The sequence below is a fragment of the Chelonia mydas genome, chromosome 1 (assembly GCF_015237465.2).
Source record: "Chelonia mydas isolate rCheMyd1 chromosome 1, rCheMyd1.pri.v2, whole genome shotgun sequence".
Classification (NCBI taxonomy): domain Eukaryota; kingdom Metazoa; phylum Chordata; order Testudines; family Cheloniidae; genus Chelonia; species Chelonia mydas.
Window position 1 is genome coordinate 138,116,572 of NC_057849.1, and position 16,505 is coordinate 138,133,076.

A 16,505-nucleotide genomic window follows, 5' to 3' on the forward strand; every position below is an offset into this window, starting at 1 on the left:
CTTAGAGAAGTCCCTGCTCCTAGAGTCCTTATGTCTAGAGGTCTTCGATTCTGGTACCCATGATGGTGCTGATCAGGTTGATTTGCTAAAAGACTTCTGATGGTGGGATATGCTAGAAGTCTTCCTGATTTTGGGGGGGGGGGGGGGGTGGGGGGGGGGTGGTTGTCAGCTCACCAGGTCACAGACAGAGCAACTAACTTGCCTGTTGAGGCTCTCCAAAGAGCTCCATTACTTTACAGCTTGCATTGACTTCTCCAGGAGGAAAAGTTTCAGCCTCATTGCCCTTGTTCTCTGGGTGGGCTTGGAAAAAAACCACCACACAGATAATCATCCAAGAACGTGTCCTTCCCCACAACATATCAGGCATTAAGAGTGACCATTTTTGATGGGTAAGGAAATGTCATTTGAAACCTCTTAAATCCTCGTTTCTTGGCTTCTACCATGATCCCAGTGCCCCTAAACGAAAGAGGGGGAGGGTGGCTAGGCTAACTGATTGTCTCAATATGCTAAATAAATAAATAAATATTACAGGCCAATGGGCAAAAGGAAATTTAATTATGTTAACTAATACCAATACAGCTAATAACCAAGATAACCTAATTGCGCAGGGCACAAGGTAAGGGAACACCGCCAATGGTTTGATCTCACAGCCAAGGCAGTAAGAAGGAACTGAGGGGTGGCTGGGCCTGCTCTATCTTTTATGCTCCTGGGTGAGGCTGCAAGGGCACTTAGAACGCAGATAAGGCCTGATGGTCACTTCTAGCCAAAAAGAATCTGATCTCACACGCACATGTACATCGACAATGGAATTTGTTGTTCACATTCTTGATATTAGCTGATGCTGTAACCTGCAGAGCACCTACTAGCTCAATGTCAATCTCTGCAATCAACTGACACCATCAACATTCTTAACTACTGCACTGAATCATTTTTGCAGAAAACAGCTGTTGTGCTTTCTTCACTGACACTGGGTATAATGGGTGCTGTAAGGTACATAGTTTTCAGAATTTCTAGGGTGACAGGTGAATTCCTGGATTCTATCTCCCTTTCTAAAGTCAGTCACCTTTGCCTCTGTCCAAAAGGGGGAAAAAAGAAAGATACATCCCTTCCCTATTAGCAAAAGCCACCTAGTACCAAGTGCCACATCTGTGCCCTTTCCAGTTGTCAGAGCAACTGGTTTTCCCCTGACTTCTACAAGATATAGCTTTGTGCCTTCCATAGAGAAACCTGCATCACACTAAAAATATTGGGAGCACTGTACAAGCAACTGAATTTAGTACTGAAATTAACACAAGGGACACTGTACTGAACCAGTGGGTGAGCGAGGAAGAGAGCTTTTCCTCAAAAATATAGATCCATGACAAACAATTTAGGTCTAAGGAACACAGGGCTTACACTATGAGAGTTACAGCCAGCCCTTAGTATTTGAGTGACCTATAACAATGTACCACAAAATAAAGCTTACATTTGCAATCTTTTACTTACAGTTTGCTGATTAATCTCTTCTTCTCCCATAGGTTCATCCATAATTTGCTGTCCATTCTACAATAAACATAACAAATAAACAGCAAGTTACTAAAACGTTGAATTCAGTTAAAAACCAGAAAAACATTTCTTTGTGTGCTTACATGACCCCCATCACTATAGCATTATGAGCATTTTAGTCTCTAAAACCCAGAGAAGTTCAACTGTGTGATACAAGGTGATTCCCTTCCAAAAGGGGAGTATATTGTGGATAGCACAGAGCAACACCCAAACTTCAATCCCCATACAGTACCACACTAGTCCAAATGAGTCCCACAATGGGAGTTATTCAGCACAAACAGAACTCCTTTTCCCAAGACCAACCACATGTATCAAGCCACTATCATCACTGTCAAAGATTCCACAAAACAACAATTATTGTTGCAGTTTGGACTGTAGTAATAAAAAGCCACAAGCAGGAATGGATAAATTCATGGGTTTTTTTTAATGGGACAATGATGATCAGGCTTGAAGGTCATGGCCCTGCTTATTAACACTTCATGCTTTCAAGAGCATATGTAACCAATTTATCTCTCTTTATATTAAGTGCAACACAGTTCTCATTATACTGCTGCTCATCTTGGTCACCGGGCACAGTTAGAAAGTGATTAATTCATTATTTTCAGTTCTCTTGTAGACAGACAGTTCTAGTGTCTCTGTTACTTATGAAGCAGCAATAGATTGAAACTAAAAATGATTCTGTTGTTCAGAACTCTTTGACCAGCTGCAAAACTATCAAAAAGAATGTTATTTTATGCTGCTGGAGAAAGCCCAAAGCAGAAGCAGGTATTGGAGTTAAAGTATGACAACTCCTCTTCCCCCTAACTAACATACCCCCTGCAAAAAAAAATACAGGTGAAGAATGAGGTGGCAGAGACCTCTTTCCTTTCCCCAATGCCACACAGCTGCCAGGATGCTTTGGAGGGGATTAAGGAATTGAGGAGACCTTTCCTTTCTCTGCTGCCAGGAGGTTCTGAAAAGGAGAAATAGTAGCTAGGCTAGAGAAATGCTTCAAACTTTGAAAGACATCTATGCCACTCAAAGCCGAAGTTATCAAGCAGGATCCATCGACTGACATCTACTAGAAATCCCAGTTCTCACTGTTCTCTTTTTCAGGGCTGTTTACCATTAGGATTGTGATGTCGAACCTTAATGATGGATCCTTTGCCTTATTTGTCTAGAATTTTTTCTTGCTATTAGATATAGCCCTTTATTCATAACACAAGAACTAGAGGGTCACCAAACAAAAAATTAATAGGCAGCAGGTTTAAAAAAAAACAGAAGGAAGTATCTCTTCACACAATGCACAGTCAATCTGTGGAACTCCTTGCCAAAGGATGTGGTGAAGGCCAACGCTGTAACAGAAGGCCAAGAACATAATGGAGTTCAAAAAAGAACTAGATAAATTCATGGAGAATAGGTCCATCAATGGGTATTAGCCAGGATGGGCAGGAATGGCGTCCCTAGCCTCTGTTTGCCGGAAGCTAGGAATGGGCGACAGCGGATGGATCACTTGAGGATTACCTGTTTTGTTCATTCCCTCTGAACCACATGGCATGGGCCACTGTCAGAAGATAGGATACTGGGCTTGATGGACCTTGGTTTGACCCAGCATGGGTGTTCTTATGTTCCTTCAACTAGCAAATTGTTTGGTAGTTCTTTCAAGCATTATCCTGGATGGAATGTGGGTTGTGAGGACAATCTGCCTCTTATGAAGTTTCCCTTCTGGATTCCAATATTTGATTATACCAAACATAATGGGTCTTTGAGTCTCAGATGACCCTCAATTCTCTTAAGTTTCCCACTACATGACTTTGGCTCAAAGACAGACACAATAGGTTGGATTTATGCCATTCTCAGCAAGGATGTGGCATGTCAGAACATGAAGCTGTGTGGACTCTATGAAATGGGTGCACCAGACCTGATAGATACCCATAGATTTCATCAATGTATTCAGAGAACATCAGTGTTTTCATTGTTTCCTAGAAGCTCTTCTCCAGTTATGTTAAGCAATTATCTGATCAAGATGATATGGGGTAATTATCTGATATATAGTGCTGTTAATTAATATTCATTTAATCACACTGCTTGATAATTGTTCACAATTCACGTCAATGATCTATTAGAAAACAGAAACTTAAAGGTAGTTTGAATAATTGTGGGGGTTTCTGTTGTTGTCTCTATGGACCATATTAGTGCAGAGTACTACAAGCACACACTTGTAAAGATGTTAAAAACATTAACAGCAGTAAGTAAACTGACAAAGCACCGGGCGTACAATGGTGGGTATCCAACATAGGAAAGGAGCATCTTCACAATTATTTGATTAACCTCTGTGGACAAACTGCTGAGACTGTCTATCTGCTTCCCATATGCTGCAAAAATTGACATGTTTAAATAGCGGATTAAAACTCAGTGACATTAATTGTTGAGGTTTTTACTGTTTGTATGAAGAGGTAAAGGATTAAGTGTTAGGAGGCAAGCATGATTTTTAAAGTTTTTGGTGATGCTCTCTTCTCCAGGAAATCAAAATAACGTGTCTCAGAGGAGCTGAAGAAGGGGGAGGAGTAAAAGGACACCCCTGAGAAGTTCAGCCCATTGCATGGATTTTCAAAAGCTGATCATTTACAGTTCCTGAGAGGGAGAGCTCCTAAAAATCAAGGTGAGTGGGGGGCTCTTTTAGTCATGTCCTCATTATAATTAAAAGTAATTTGCTAATTCATTCCTTTAAACTATGTTCTCCCCCCTTCCATTCCCTGGCCAGAGCATGAGCAAGCCACGGCATATGGTGCCAGCCTAGATTAAGATGCCAAGAGACAGGTTTGGCCTAGAGAGAAAAATGTTCAGGTACAGGAGCAGGAATTACCATATTGCCTTTTTGTTAATAAGAACTTCTAGGGAAGGCTCATCCCTCACACCAGGCTTGATGGGAAATATTACAACTTTGTTTGCAGTTTCCACAAAGCTATCTGGTGCAAGCGTCTAGAGGAAGAGCACATAGGACAAAGAAGTTCGTCACCTTGCTGACCTGCTAGGATAGAGAATGACTGAAATGCCTGGGCTTATTACCTTATTTTGATTTAAAAAACTAGAATATAAAATTAACATAGCACACATTAAAGGGACTAAAAGCTGGCTAACTGATAGGTCTAAAAATGTAACTATAACCAGGGAGTCATCACTGAGTGGGTGTGTTTCTAGTGGGCTCCTGCAGAGGTTGGTTCTTGGCCCTATACTATTTAACATTTTTATCAATTACCTGTGAGAAAATATAACATCACTGATAAAGGTTGCAGATGACACAAAAATTGGGGGAGAGGTAAATAATGAAGAGGACAGGTCACTGAGTCAGAGTGATTTGGATCACCCGGTAAGCTGGACGTAAGCAAGCAATATGTGATTTAATACAACCAGAAACAAAGAACATAGCCATACTTATGTGATGAGGGACACAACCCTGGGAAGCAGTGACTCTGAAAAAGAATGGGGGGGGGGGGGGGGAGGAGAGTGAATAATTAACTAACATGAGCTCTCAGTGCGACACTATGGCCAAAAGAGCTAATGTGATCCCGGGATGCACAAATAGGGAAATCTTGAGTAGGCGCAGAGAGGTTATTTCATCTCTGTATTTGGCACTGGTGTGACTGCTGCTGGAATACCGTGTCCAGTTCTGTAGCCATAATTTGAGAAGAATGCTGAAAAACTGGATAGTGTTCACAGAAGAACCATGAGAATGATTAAAAGATTAGAAAACATGCCTTATTAGTGATTGACTCAAGGAGCTTAATCTACTGAGTTTAAAGAAAAGATTAAGTACATACACATGAGAAATAAATATCTAATAATGAGCTCTTCAGTCCAACAGAGAAAGGTTTAACAATCCAATGGCTAGAAGCTGAAGCTAGACAACTTCAGACAGGAAACAAGGGATAGATTTTTAACAGTGAGGGTAACTAAGCACTGGAACTTCCCCGTCACTGATAATTTTTAAATCAAAATTGGATGCTTTTCTTAAAGATATGCCCTAGGAATTATTCTGGGGAAGTTCTAAGGCTTGTGTTATGCAGGAAGACAGACTATGTTATCACATTGGTCCTCTCTGGTCTTGGACTATTGAGATGTTGAAAGCCTTATGAAAGGAGAATTCACGTTGCTGTGCTAACCATCAATACTGGTGTCTATATTTTTATTTCAATGGTTTAGGCTTTTCATCCTCTGCTTGAAGGATATGAAGAATTATCCTCCATAAAAGCGCTATTCAAGAGACATTTAAGGTGCCTGTAGCGTATTTAGACTTTTCACGTTTAAAAGCTGCTGAGTAAGATTCTTGGCAGAGGAGGATTGCATCTCTACTGCTGTCCCTGTACATTCTACTGCAGCTGGAACAGCAAAACGAAACAACCCTTTTTATTATATCAGTAACTGATATTTGTTGCTAGAGCTACAGCTAGGAAAGTTATGTATTCATTCTAGCCCATATGAGATAATGATCGCAATAACCTAGCTTTATAGTCCATTAAGAACAAAAAATAATGCTGCACATTATTGGAAAGCAGATTCTCAGACTTCAGTGGTATATTGATCGTAGTTTTACATAGTATGCAAGTATGTTACTAACTCCTTGGTTGAACATTGTAATTTTGTCACTAACCCAGGGATACAGCAAAATCTCAGGACTATAATTTTTAACCTCTGAAAGGGACACTGAAACAAGAACAAAAATGCAATCCAGTGTGGTAGGAGTGGTGGCAGGGAAGCCAGTGGCCTTCACACAATTGCTGACAGTAGAGGGAATGGTGAGACTCAGGAGTCTTGGGTTCCATTCCAGGCTCTGGAGAGAAGTGTTCCACAGTGGGGTAGAGATTCTTCTGCCTGTTTTCCCCCAACCCCTTCCAACTAGTTTCTGTCCCACTCCTGTCTCTTCACCACCCCAAGCTCCTCATAGAATCATAGAATAGAATATCAGGGTTGGAAGGGACCTCAGGAGGCCATCTATTCCCCGTCTCCTTTTCCAGCCAGTCCCAGTTCCCCATTCCATCTGTCTTCCACTCCTGCATGGACTACCAGTTCTAGTCTCCTAGATATGTAGTTGTGGTGAGAAATGTTACTTGCGCCCTAAGGCAGCAAAACATTCACAAGCGTAGAACTACCAATATGAAATCACTGGCAGTAAGTATTAAAAGGATGGCAGGTTTCATATGCATCGTATTCACATGGTTATGACATCTGTTTTACTAATGGAATCATGAAAATCCATGAGCCTCTCCTGTACAGTAGTCTTTGAAATACAATACTTTTTTTTTACATATGTACATATTATGGATCAGCATCAGATGAGAATGCTTTATTATAATAAAATTATATGGAAAAGTTTCATTTGTCATAAACTTACAAAAGTAAGCACACTCCAAGAACTATTACATTCAAATAGATAAATACTTTAGAAGAAGTGATAAAGAACAATTTAGAGGACATTTTGTGATGAAATTCTTCACTACAATGGAGTGGTGGTAAAGAGTTGAGTAACTTTCAATATCCACTGATACATTCTGTTTAGACAACCCTGCTTATGTTTTCAGTACTTCTTCCCTGTTTTTATTATGTAAAGGATTGTTGCAAATGTGATCTTTATTCTTGTGGCTTATTCCCCAGAAGTATGTCCTATTCCAAAGACTGATATACAAAATAAGTACCGAAGTAATCACAACTGGAAATTACGACTGCAAATGGCAAAGAACAGATGCAATCTTGCCAACACTTATGCATTCACTTAACTTCGACTTTGGGTCGACTACTCATGTACTTAAAAGTTATGCATGTGTGTAAGCATTAGCAAGAATGGGGTAATAAACATCAATGCCGCATCATATTAGATATGCTTTTATGCATCAACATCACTCACTGACATGCCTATTCATCCCAGTCATTTAAGTAGTAGTAATGTCCCGCTGACTGCCACAAGAACAACATAATCCTGGATTCAGCAGGTAAGTGAAAGAATGAGTATAAAATATCTTCCTTTTAAACAATCTCTATTTGTGATGGGCAAGACTTTCAAACCTAAGTGCTGAAAGTTAGGCTCCCAAACCCATATTTAGACACAGCCTATTGACTGATGTTTATGGGAGTTCATAGGAGTGCAACACTTTTGAAAAACCAGGCTGCTTGTTCAGGTGCTTAAATATGAATTTAGGAGCCTAACATTAAGACTCCAGTATTTGAAACTCTTGGCCAACATGTCTTGTGCATGATTACATTACATACAGTATATACTCAGCATGAGACATAGATGCCGGTTAAGGATGTAGGGCAAGAACCCAAGCTGATGTAAATCAATATAGTTCCACTGGCTTTAACAGAGCTTGATTTACACTTTGGATATTTCCTCAAGTATTATATACAATATAACTTTCTTTTATGTACCATCATTAACACAAACTACCCCAAAATGCTTTATATTACAATAATGCCCAGAGAGCTCATTCAGGATTTCTCTGGGTTTTTTTGGGTACTGTAGAAACGTATAGTGAATCAAATGCCCTCTTGTTCACCTTTAATAATTATATGGATTTATGTTTTTACCCCAAAGCTCTTTAACAGTTTGCATGGCACTTCATTTCCCTCACAGAAAAAATACCTATCAACCCCAACACTGGTATAACTTGAGGTAACACCAAGGTTTGCTATAACAACTTATGATTTCCTTAGGGCTGCATTAAGGAGTAAGGCTATGTCTATACTGCCTCACAGCGCGAAGTACAGATGTGCGAACCGCAGAACACAGTGTTGCGATCTAACTGTTTGAAAGAGGACTGTGTTAATTCAAACTATGTACCTTTTAGTTCGCACCAGCTGCGTCCACATGGGGCTGTTACATAGAAACGCTTTGGTGCGCTCTGCAGTTCATACCTTCATTGTCTGCACTGCAGCATCACAGTGTGGACAAGTCCTTAGTGAATATCTATGGCAAACATAGATAATGTACGTGATTTACAAAAGCTGCAGATGACAGCCAACATATAGCTATGGAGAATAAATCATAAAAGGACTCCATGAAGACACAGACCTCTCAGAGGGATCTGACTGTAGTCAAGAGATTGCAGTGCTGCTAATAAGGCTAACTCGTGTAAATTAAATATATGGTTAAGTATTTACGCCATTTGTTTACATACTTGATCCAAAAATTGACTATTTTTAAAGACACAGCTTTCAGGCAAACCAAATCTATTCAAATCTATATATTCAATTCTTTATATTCAAATTTATTTTCCTTTATATTCAAATCTATTTTCTTCTTCAATGGACACCCAACTTCCATTGAACTTTGACAGGTTTTGGGCACCTACATCACTTAGGTTCTTTTTAAAATTCCAGTATAAATTCATTATTCTAATCAAATATTCATAATTTTTCTTCATTCAGTAGAAGCTCACATTTACAGACACCAGATATATGAACTGACCGGTCAACCACACACTTCATTTGGAACCGGATGTACACAATCAGGCAGCAGCAGAGACAAAAAAAGAAAAAACAAACACAGTACTGTACTGTGTTAAACAAAAAAGGGAAAGTTTAAAAAAAGATTTGACAAGATAAAAACACTGTTTGTGCTTTGTTACATTTAAATTAAGATGGTTAAAAGCAGCATTTTTCTTCTGCATAGTAAAGTTTCAAAGCTGTATTAAGTCAATGTTCACTTGTAAACTTTTGAAAGAACCATAATGTTTTGTTCAGAGTTACGAACAACCTCCTTTCCCAAAGCGTTTGTAACTCTGAGGTTCTACTGCAATAACTCAGAATACTAAGTCTGTTCCAAAACACATATTTACAAAAATAAACCAAAAACCACAGAGGTACCTGTATAGTATGAACATTCACTGACAAAGCAGCAATGATTATCTGTGTCCTATCTAAGAAGTAAACCTGAAATAATTTGGGATTATATCCATATCCGAAGCACAGCATGGGCATAAGTATTTGTTAGGATTGGGCTTTATACCATAAACCCTTCAGATAGGTGTATGTATATATTTTTGTAGTGTTTCTACATAACTTAAGTGTCTCATGATAATGTAAGTACAGAACAGCCTTGTTTATGTGCATAACTTTTCTTTATGAACTGACCGAATACATTTTGAAATATTTGTTTTTTAAAAAGTCTCCAAACACAGTATTTTGAAGAATGAAAAATTGAATGAATAATGGAAACTTAAAATATTTAGAAACACACATGCATCAATGCAACACCTTTTAAATTTAGCATTGGGGCTTCCTTATAGTCACAGAATTTAGCTGATATGTTTCCTAATTACAAAAAAAATACATAGCATGAAGAGGAAATTAAAGTCACACTGTTCACATGTTAAAAATTCAGTCATGCCAGATAAGTCTCAGGAAGGAAAAATATTTGTCCTCCTAGAACAAGTGTTAAATTGCTCTTCTTAGTAATTATACTCCTTTCCAAAATTATTTCACCTAGAACTACCACTTTGAAGATTAGTGAGAAAACTACGGTAAGAATGATAGGTATTTTTAAATGATTGTGTTATCAGAACTGCTTCACTGGAGGTCAAATTAATCTGCAGTCTCCTTTTAAGTGCCAGGCAGTCAGGAAGCAATGGGGCAAGTTTCTCAGCATTATTACAACTTTGCAAGCCTTTATTACCTGGTGTCCAAACCACATTAGCACACAATTCTTTATTTAATGAAAAGTGGAAGTGACTAGAAGAGACAACGCTAATTAATCATCCCCCACAAAGGGATCTGAATCTCCTCACCAGCACTTGGAACAACTCAGTCTAGTAACTAAAAATGCATAGGGAACTGTGACACTGATGTCATACCACACCAACATCCTACTGTCCCCTCACTACAAACAGCAGGAAACCACACTGAACAGCATTACACGGATGTTCCCCCAAACTGGCCAAACAGCAAGTGTTACCAACATGAGGCAGCCGGGGTAGCCGAAATGATTGTGAAACAGCAAGAACTGCAGGCACAACCCAGCTCTGCCTAGATAAAGAGGTTTTGGGATCAGAGGGATGAGTGTCCTTTTCCAACAGCAGAGAAGTGAAAAAGGGGGTGGAGGGGAGAGACATTAAGGAAGGTGAAGCCAGGCTTCTCATATGCCTGCCTGGCCTGTCACAGGGTCAGGCGGCTATACAGAGTTGCCCTATTAGGAGCTAATTTCCCTCAACTCTGCGTCCGCTGCCTGGGAAGGGCGTGTGGAGGAGGCTGGGCCACTCCGGGAAGAGGGAACTCGCGGTGACAGTAACCAGATACCGGAACGGAACAAAACCAGCCAAGTCGTTCAGCGGCGCAGAAGCAGGTTATTCTCCTCCCAGAAGGTGCAGGCTAGCCCCCCCCCACTCCTCCGGAAGTGGTGGGGTCCCGGCCGATCCCCCTGCGTGGGGGTCGGTCACTACAGGCAAGGGAGCGGCACGCAGCCGAGACTCAGACGGGCTAGGGAGGGAGCGAGACACCAGAGCAGAGCTCCGAGCAGCAGCTGCTGGGAGAGAGGAAAGTCCGGTGCGGCTCCCTCACCCTCCGGCCTTCGCCTGACCTTTTGTCACCGGCCAGCGTCGCGGCTCCCCACGCCGCAGCCCCGCGCACACGGCAGGGGAAAGTTTCCCATAAACTTGGGGGCTGCGTGACACCTCGCTCTGCCCAGCCCCGGGACCAGCGCGCTCCCCATCGTTACACCGCCACCGGGGGAGGGAGGGAGCGGGGGCAGCCACGCGGGGCTCACGGGACAACCCGTCCCAGCCCTGGGGGGGGGGGGGGGTGTTATTTACAGCCCCTTCCCCACGGGGCCAGGAGTGCAGGGCAGGGGGGCTCGCGAACACCCCTCGACTCGCCTGGGGAGCCGGGCGCTCGCTGTCCACCAGGGGCACCTCTCAAGGGCAGGGCGCCCCCGGAGGGAACGTGGGCTCGGGCTAGAGAGTTGGGGCCCCCTCCCCAGGCTGCCGGGGCGCGGTGCGAGGCAGCGGCGGCGGCGTCTCCGTGCCCCCCCCGGCGGGACCCCGTACCTCCGTGCTGCTGTCGGCCGCGCTCTCCACAGCCATCTTCTGCCAGGGGTCCGCCAGCTGCGCTAGCGGCATCGTCCCCGCTCGGCGCCGCCGCCGCCTTCGCGCTCCGCTTACAAGCGCCCCCGCGGGGCGAGGTAGGACGGGGGCAGCCCCCGGCGCGGGCAGGGCGAGGAGCCCGGGTGCGGTGCGGTGCGGCGCCCCGGCCGGCGGAGGGCCCTACCCGGCTCTGGCTTCTGCTGCCGCTGCCGCCTCCCGCCCGGCGGAGCTACCCTGCCTCAGCGCGGCTCGCTCCCCGCTTCCGCTCGCAACATGGCGCCCGGGCCATACCTGCCCGTCAAACCGAGGCTGCGCACGTCAGCAGCTGGGGGCGGGGCCGACCCAGCCAATCCGCGGCAGCCGCAGGTAGCTGGGGGCGGGGGAGCCGGGTCCGCGCGTGCAGGGGGCTGTGGCGGGGAGGGGCGCTAGCCCAGGAGGGGAGTCGCGACCAGCGCATGCTCAGGGTCTATTCCTGGGCCTATGCAATGCGCGGTGCCCTTCCTAGACAGCTTGGAGGTTCAGACAGTACAAACTAAGGCCTGGTTTACACGACAAAGTTAGGGTGACATCTGCCATGTTAGGTGGCGTTAATAATGTATGTGTCTACACTACCGAGTCCCTTCCGCCGACCTAAAGGGCTTGTAAAGTCGACTTCTGCACTCCACCTCCACAAGAGGCGTAGTGCTTCAGTCGACATTCAGGCATCAACACTGGGATACTATAGACACTGCACTGTGTAAGTTGAATGAACTGACCTCCAGAAGGTGTCCCACAGTGCTCCACTGTGACTGCTCTGGAGAGCACTTTCAGCTCCACCCACCAGCAGCCAAGCTCCCCGCCCCCCCGCCACACCTCTGCCTCCTCCCCTGAGCGCACCGCATCCCTGCTTCTCCGCCTACCTCCCAGCACTTGCCTACCTCTGCAACTGTAGCAAGCTCCAGGAGAGAGGAGTGGGAACGTGGCGTGCTCAGGGGAGGAGGCAGGGTGAGGCGGGGCCAGTGCAGGGATTTGGGGAAGGAGTATGAATAGGGGCAGGGAGGGGACAGAGTTGGGGCGGGGACTTTGGGGAAGGGGTTGGAATGGGGGCAGGAGCGGGGGGTGTCGATCACCCACCTGCGCCATTAGAACTTGGTACCTGTAAATTCCACTTCACTTCAGCCAGGTACACAGGAAACAGCTGTCCACCTGTTAAAGCCCCAGGAACTTTTGAATGTTCATTTCCTGTTTGATCAGCGTGGAGAGCTCGTCAGCACAGTTGACCATGGATGCTGAAGGCCTCAAATGCACTGAAGCATGGAGCACACAGGCAGTGGATCTGATTGCTGTGTGGGGAGAAGAGTGCAGGCAGAGCTCCAAACCAGCAGAAGAAACGCTGACATCTATGCCAAAATCACACAGGGCATGGGGGAGAAGGGCTAGCCCAGGGACACACAGCAGTGCCGCGTGAAAATAAAGGCGCTTTGGCAAGCATACCAAAAGACAAAGGAGGCAAACAGTCACTCTGGTTCTGAGCCGCAGACATGCCGCTTCTATGGAGGAGCTGCATGCGGTTCTAGGTGGCGACCCCACCACTGTCCCAAAATGCTCTGTGGATACCTCCCAGGGGCTCTGGGTGACCTTGGGCAACAACAAGGAAGACATTGTTGACAAGGAAGAGGAGGAGGAGAATGCGTGGCAGGCAAGCGGAGAATACATTCTCCCCGACAGCCAAGAACTTTTTTTGACTCTGGAGCCCATTCCCGCACAGGACCAGTTGGCAGCAGAGCATGATGCTGGGGAAGGCACCTCTGGTGAGTACACATTTTCAATCAAACTGTAGGGGTTACATGCTATTATTTTTAATGTTGAATCTGAATAAGAAAATTGGGATAGTGGTTATCAGTGGCCATTCCAACTATGCAGAGGGTGCGCTCCGAAAAAGATTGTTTATGTGCCCGGCATGGCCCGGGAATCTTCCATGGAGCTCTCTAGGAAGCTTTCATGGAGGTACTCTGCAATCCTTTGCAGAAGGTTTCTGGGAAGGGCTGCCTTATTTCATCCACCACAGTAGGACACTTTCCCAAGCCCCTCCAGTATTAACTCTTCTGGCATCATTGTGGCACACAGCATTGCAGCATAAGGACCAGGAGGTCTGTACCCAGACACTTGCAGCATCTGTTCCCTTTCCGCCTCTGTTACCCTCAGGAAAGTGATATTGCATATGGTTACCTAGGGGAAACGGGGAAAGTTAAATGCTAGCCATTAAACTGCAAGCAATTCAATAAGAAATCCGCCCCATTTGATGAATTCTGGATCACAAAACCATGCTTTCCCGAGTGTGCCCTGGTTGTGGTTGGAAGGGATAACCCCATATTGCAACCAGCATTTAAAGAAGGAGTGGGGCAGGGCTTCCTGTTCATCTCCCTTCCACCCCAACACGGTGCCACTTTTGTAACAATCAAACTATTTGCGGGGCTTTACGCTGGTGCCTGCCCACAAGCACCATCCAGGTTGCTATGGGAAAGGGGGCTGTGCTGAGGTTGGAACCATTGATCCCAAGGATGTTTTAACAAAAGCTGCAGCACAAGGCTTCTTGCCCATGCCTTGTAGCCTTACTCACTGTGGCTGTAACAGCAAACCCACTCTTGCAATAGCCAGCGTTTCTGCTTACGTTGTGGTTTACAGGGAAGTGCATTGAGGGGTGTTTCTTTTATGAAAAGATTTAACCTTGCACCTGACTGTCAATGCTACCCTTGTGCTTTGTATTCTTTGCAGCTGAAACCTTGTCCATAGGCGCATCCTCCACACTGAGACAGAGACTTTCCTAGATCAGAAGGCGGAAAAAGAAGTCTTGGGAGGATATGTTCAATGAGTTAATGCGTGCCTCCGAGAGTGACAAGATGGAGCTCAGCGCATGGAGGATTACACTGTCCGACAGCCTGCACAATGACCGCGAGGACAGAAGAGCATGCAGGGAACATGAGTGTGACACGCAGGATGAGATGGTGTGGATTATGAGGGAGCAAACAGACATGTTGAGGCGTCTGGCTGAGGTTCAAGAAAGGCAACTGGATGTTAGAGTCCCACTGCAGTCTGCACTGAACCTGCTGCCATTGTCGCCAAGTTCCACATCCTCCTCTCCCAGATGTCCTAGGATGGGGGAGGAGGGGATTGGGGGAGTCCGGTATCCCTTGCACTCAACTCCAGGGGAGAGTGCAAAGACCAGAAAGCGCCCATTCCCACACCTTTGATTGTTACTGCGGTGCAACTGTAAGCAAGCTGTCCTTGTTTCTCCCGCACTTTCCCCCAAGTTTTATCTTACTTTTCTTTGCTGTCTCTCAGTGTTTGTGAGCATAATAAAAATAAGTGGGTTGAGGAGAAAAGGCTCTTTATTCATTCAGCACACTGTGGTTAGTGGTGGTGTAGTGTATAGGGGAGTACATGCAATGAAGGGGATAGCTTGGTAAGGAACACACTTAAGTGTCACATTACTGTGGGTCATTGATGAAACTAGTTTTCAAAGCCTCACAGAGATGCAGTGCACCTCAATGTGCTCGTCTTATTGCCCTGGTGTCTGGGTGCTCAAAATTTGCTGCCACGCTATCTGCTTCTGCCCCCCACCCCACTGGAAACTTTTCTTCCTTTGTTTCATAGATATTATGGAGCACACAGCAGGCAGCAACAACAATAGGGATATTGCTTTCACTGAGGTCTAACCTAGTAAGCAAACTATGCCAGCGAGCTTTTAAATGTCCAAAGGCACATTCCACCACCATTCTGCATTTGCTCAGCCTATGGTTTAACAGCTCCTTACTGCTGTCCAGGCTGCCTGTGTACAGCTTCATGAGCCATGGGAGCAAGGGGTAGGCTGGGTCTCCCAGGATCATGATTGGCATTTCAACATCACCAACCATTATTTTGCAGTTTGGAAAGAACATCCTTGCTTGCAGCTTTCTGAACAGTCATGCACCTTTCCCGACCATCCCACGTTGATGTCGGTGAAACGGTCCCTGTGATCCACCAGCACTTGCCACACCATTGAGAAGTACGCTTTTTGGTTTATGTACTCTTTGGCAAGGTGGTCTGGTGCCAAGATAGGAATATGCATCCCATCTATCGCCCCACCGCAGTTAGGGAACCCCATCGCAGCAAAACCATCCACTATGTTCTGCATGTTGCCCAGAGTCACTACACTTCTTAGCAGAAGTCTATTGACTGCCCTGGCAACTTGGATCACAGCAGATCCCACGGTAGATTTACCCACTCTGAATTGATTCCCCACTGACCAGTAGCAGTCTGGCATTGCAAGCTTCCACAGGGCTATCTCCCCTCACTTCTCAACTGTCACCGCAGTTGTCATTTTAGTATCGCTGTGCTTCAGGGCTGGGAAAAGCTCTTCGCACAGTTCCATGAAAGTGGCCTTGCACATTTGAAAGTTCTGCAGCCACTGCTCATCATCCCATAGCTCAGGGTTAGGAAAACTGCGGCCTGCAGGCTGCGCACCACCGACACAATGAGCATAGTGGGGACATGCAAAATCGACTTGCTTAAATTGGAGGCTCAATGATGACTTAAATAAAATCGACCTAATGTTTTTGTGTAGACATACCCTAAGCCCTGGTCTACACTAGGACTTTAGGTCGAATTTAGCAGCGTTAAATCGATGTAAACCTGCACCTGTCCACACGATGAAGCCCTTTTTTTCGACTTAAAGGGCTCTTAAAATCGATTTCCTTACTCCACCCCTGACAAGTGGATTAGCGCTTAAATCGGCCTTGCCGGGTCGAATTTGGGGTACTGTGGACACAATTCGACGGTATTGGCCTCCGGGAGCTATCCCAGAGTGCTCCATTGTGACCGCTCTGGACAGCACTCTCAACTCAGATGCACTGGCCAAGTAGACAGGAAAAGAACCGCGAACTTTTGAATCTC

General features: G+C 45.1%; 1 protein-coding gene and 1 long non-coding RNA gene across 5 annotated transcripts in view; one reads left to right on the forward strand and one right to left on the reverse strand.

Annotated features, from left to right (window-relative positions):
• Positions 1 to 11,843, reverse strand: part of RPS6KA3 (ribosomal protein S6 kinase A3) — a 125,925-nt gene extending 114,082 nt beyond the window's left edge. For 3 of the 4 annotated variants that reach the window (XM_037901563.1, XM_037901547.1, XM_037901541.1), the window contains exons 1-2: positions 11,559 to 11,691; positions 1,486 to 1,542 (exon numbers count right to left, since the gene is read on the reverse strand). In XM_037901563.1, coding sequence (XP_037757491.1) covers positions 1,486 to 1,542; positions 11,559 to 11,630 — 129 coding nt within the window. In that variant the 5' untranslated portion in view covers positions 11,631 to 11,691. Of the gene's footprint in view, positions 1 to 1,485; positions 1,543 to 11,558; positions 11,692 to 11,778 lie in introns of those variants that run through there. The other variant, XM_037901556.2, reaches the window with a different exon arrangement.
• On the forward strand, positions 11,841 to 15,300 carry LOC114022041. The gene is made up of 3 exons (XR_005225698.1): positions 11,841 to 11,960; positions 12,753 to 13,384; positions 14,349 to 15,300. It is a non-coding gene; the product is annotated as an uncharacterized LOC114022041 (long non-coding RNA).
• The last annotated feature ends 1,205 nt before the right edge of the window (positions 15,301 to 16,505 follow it).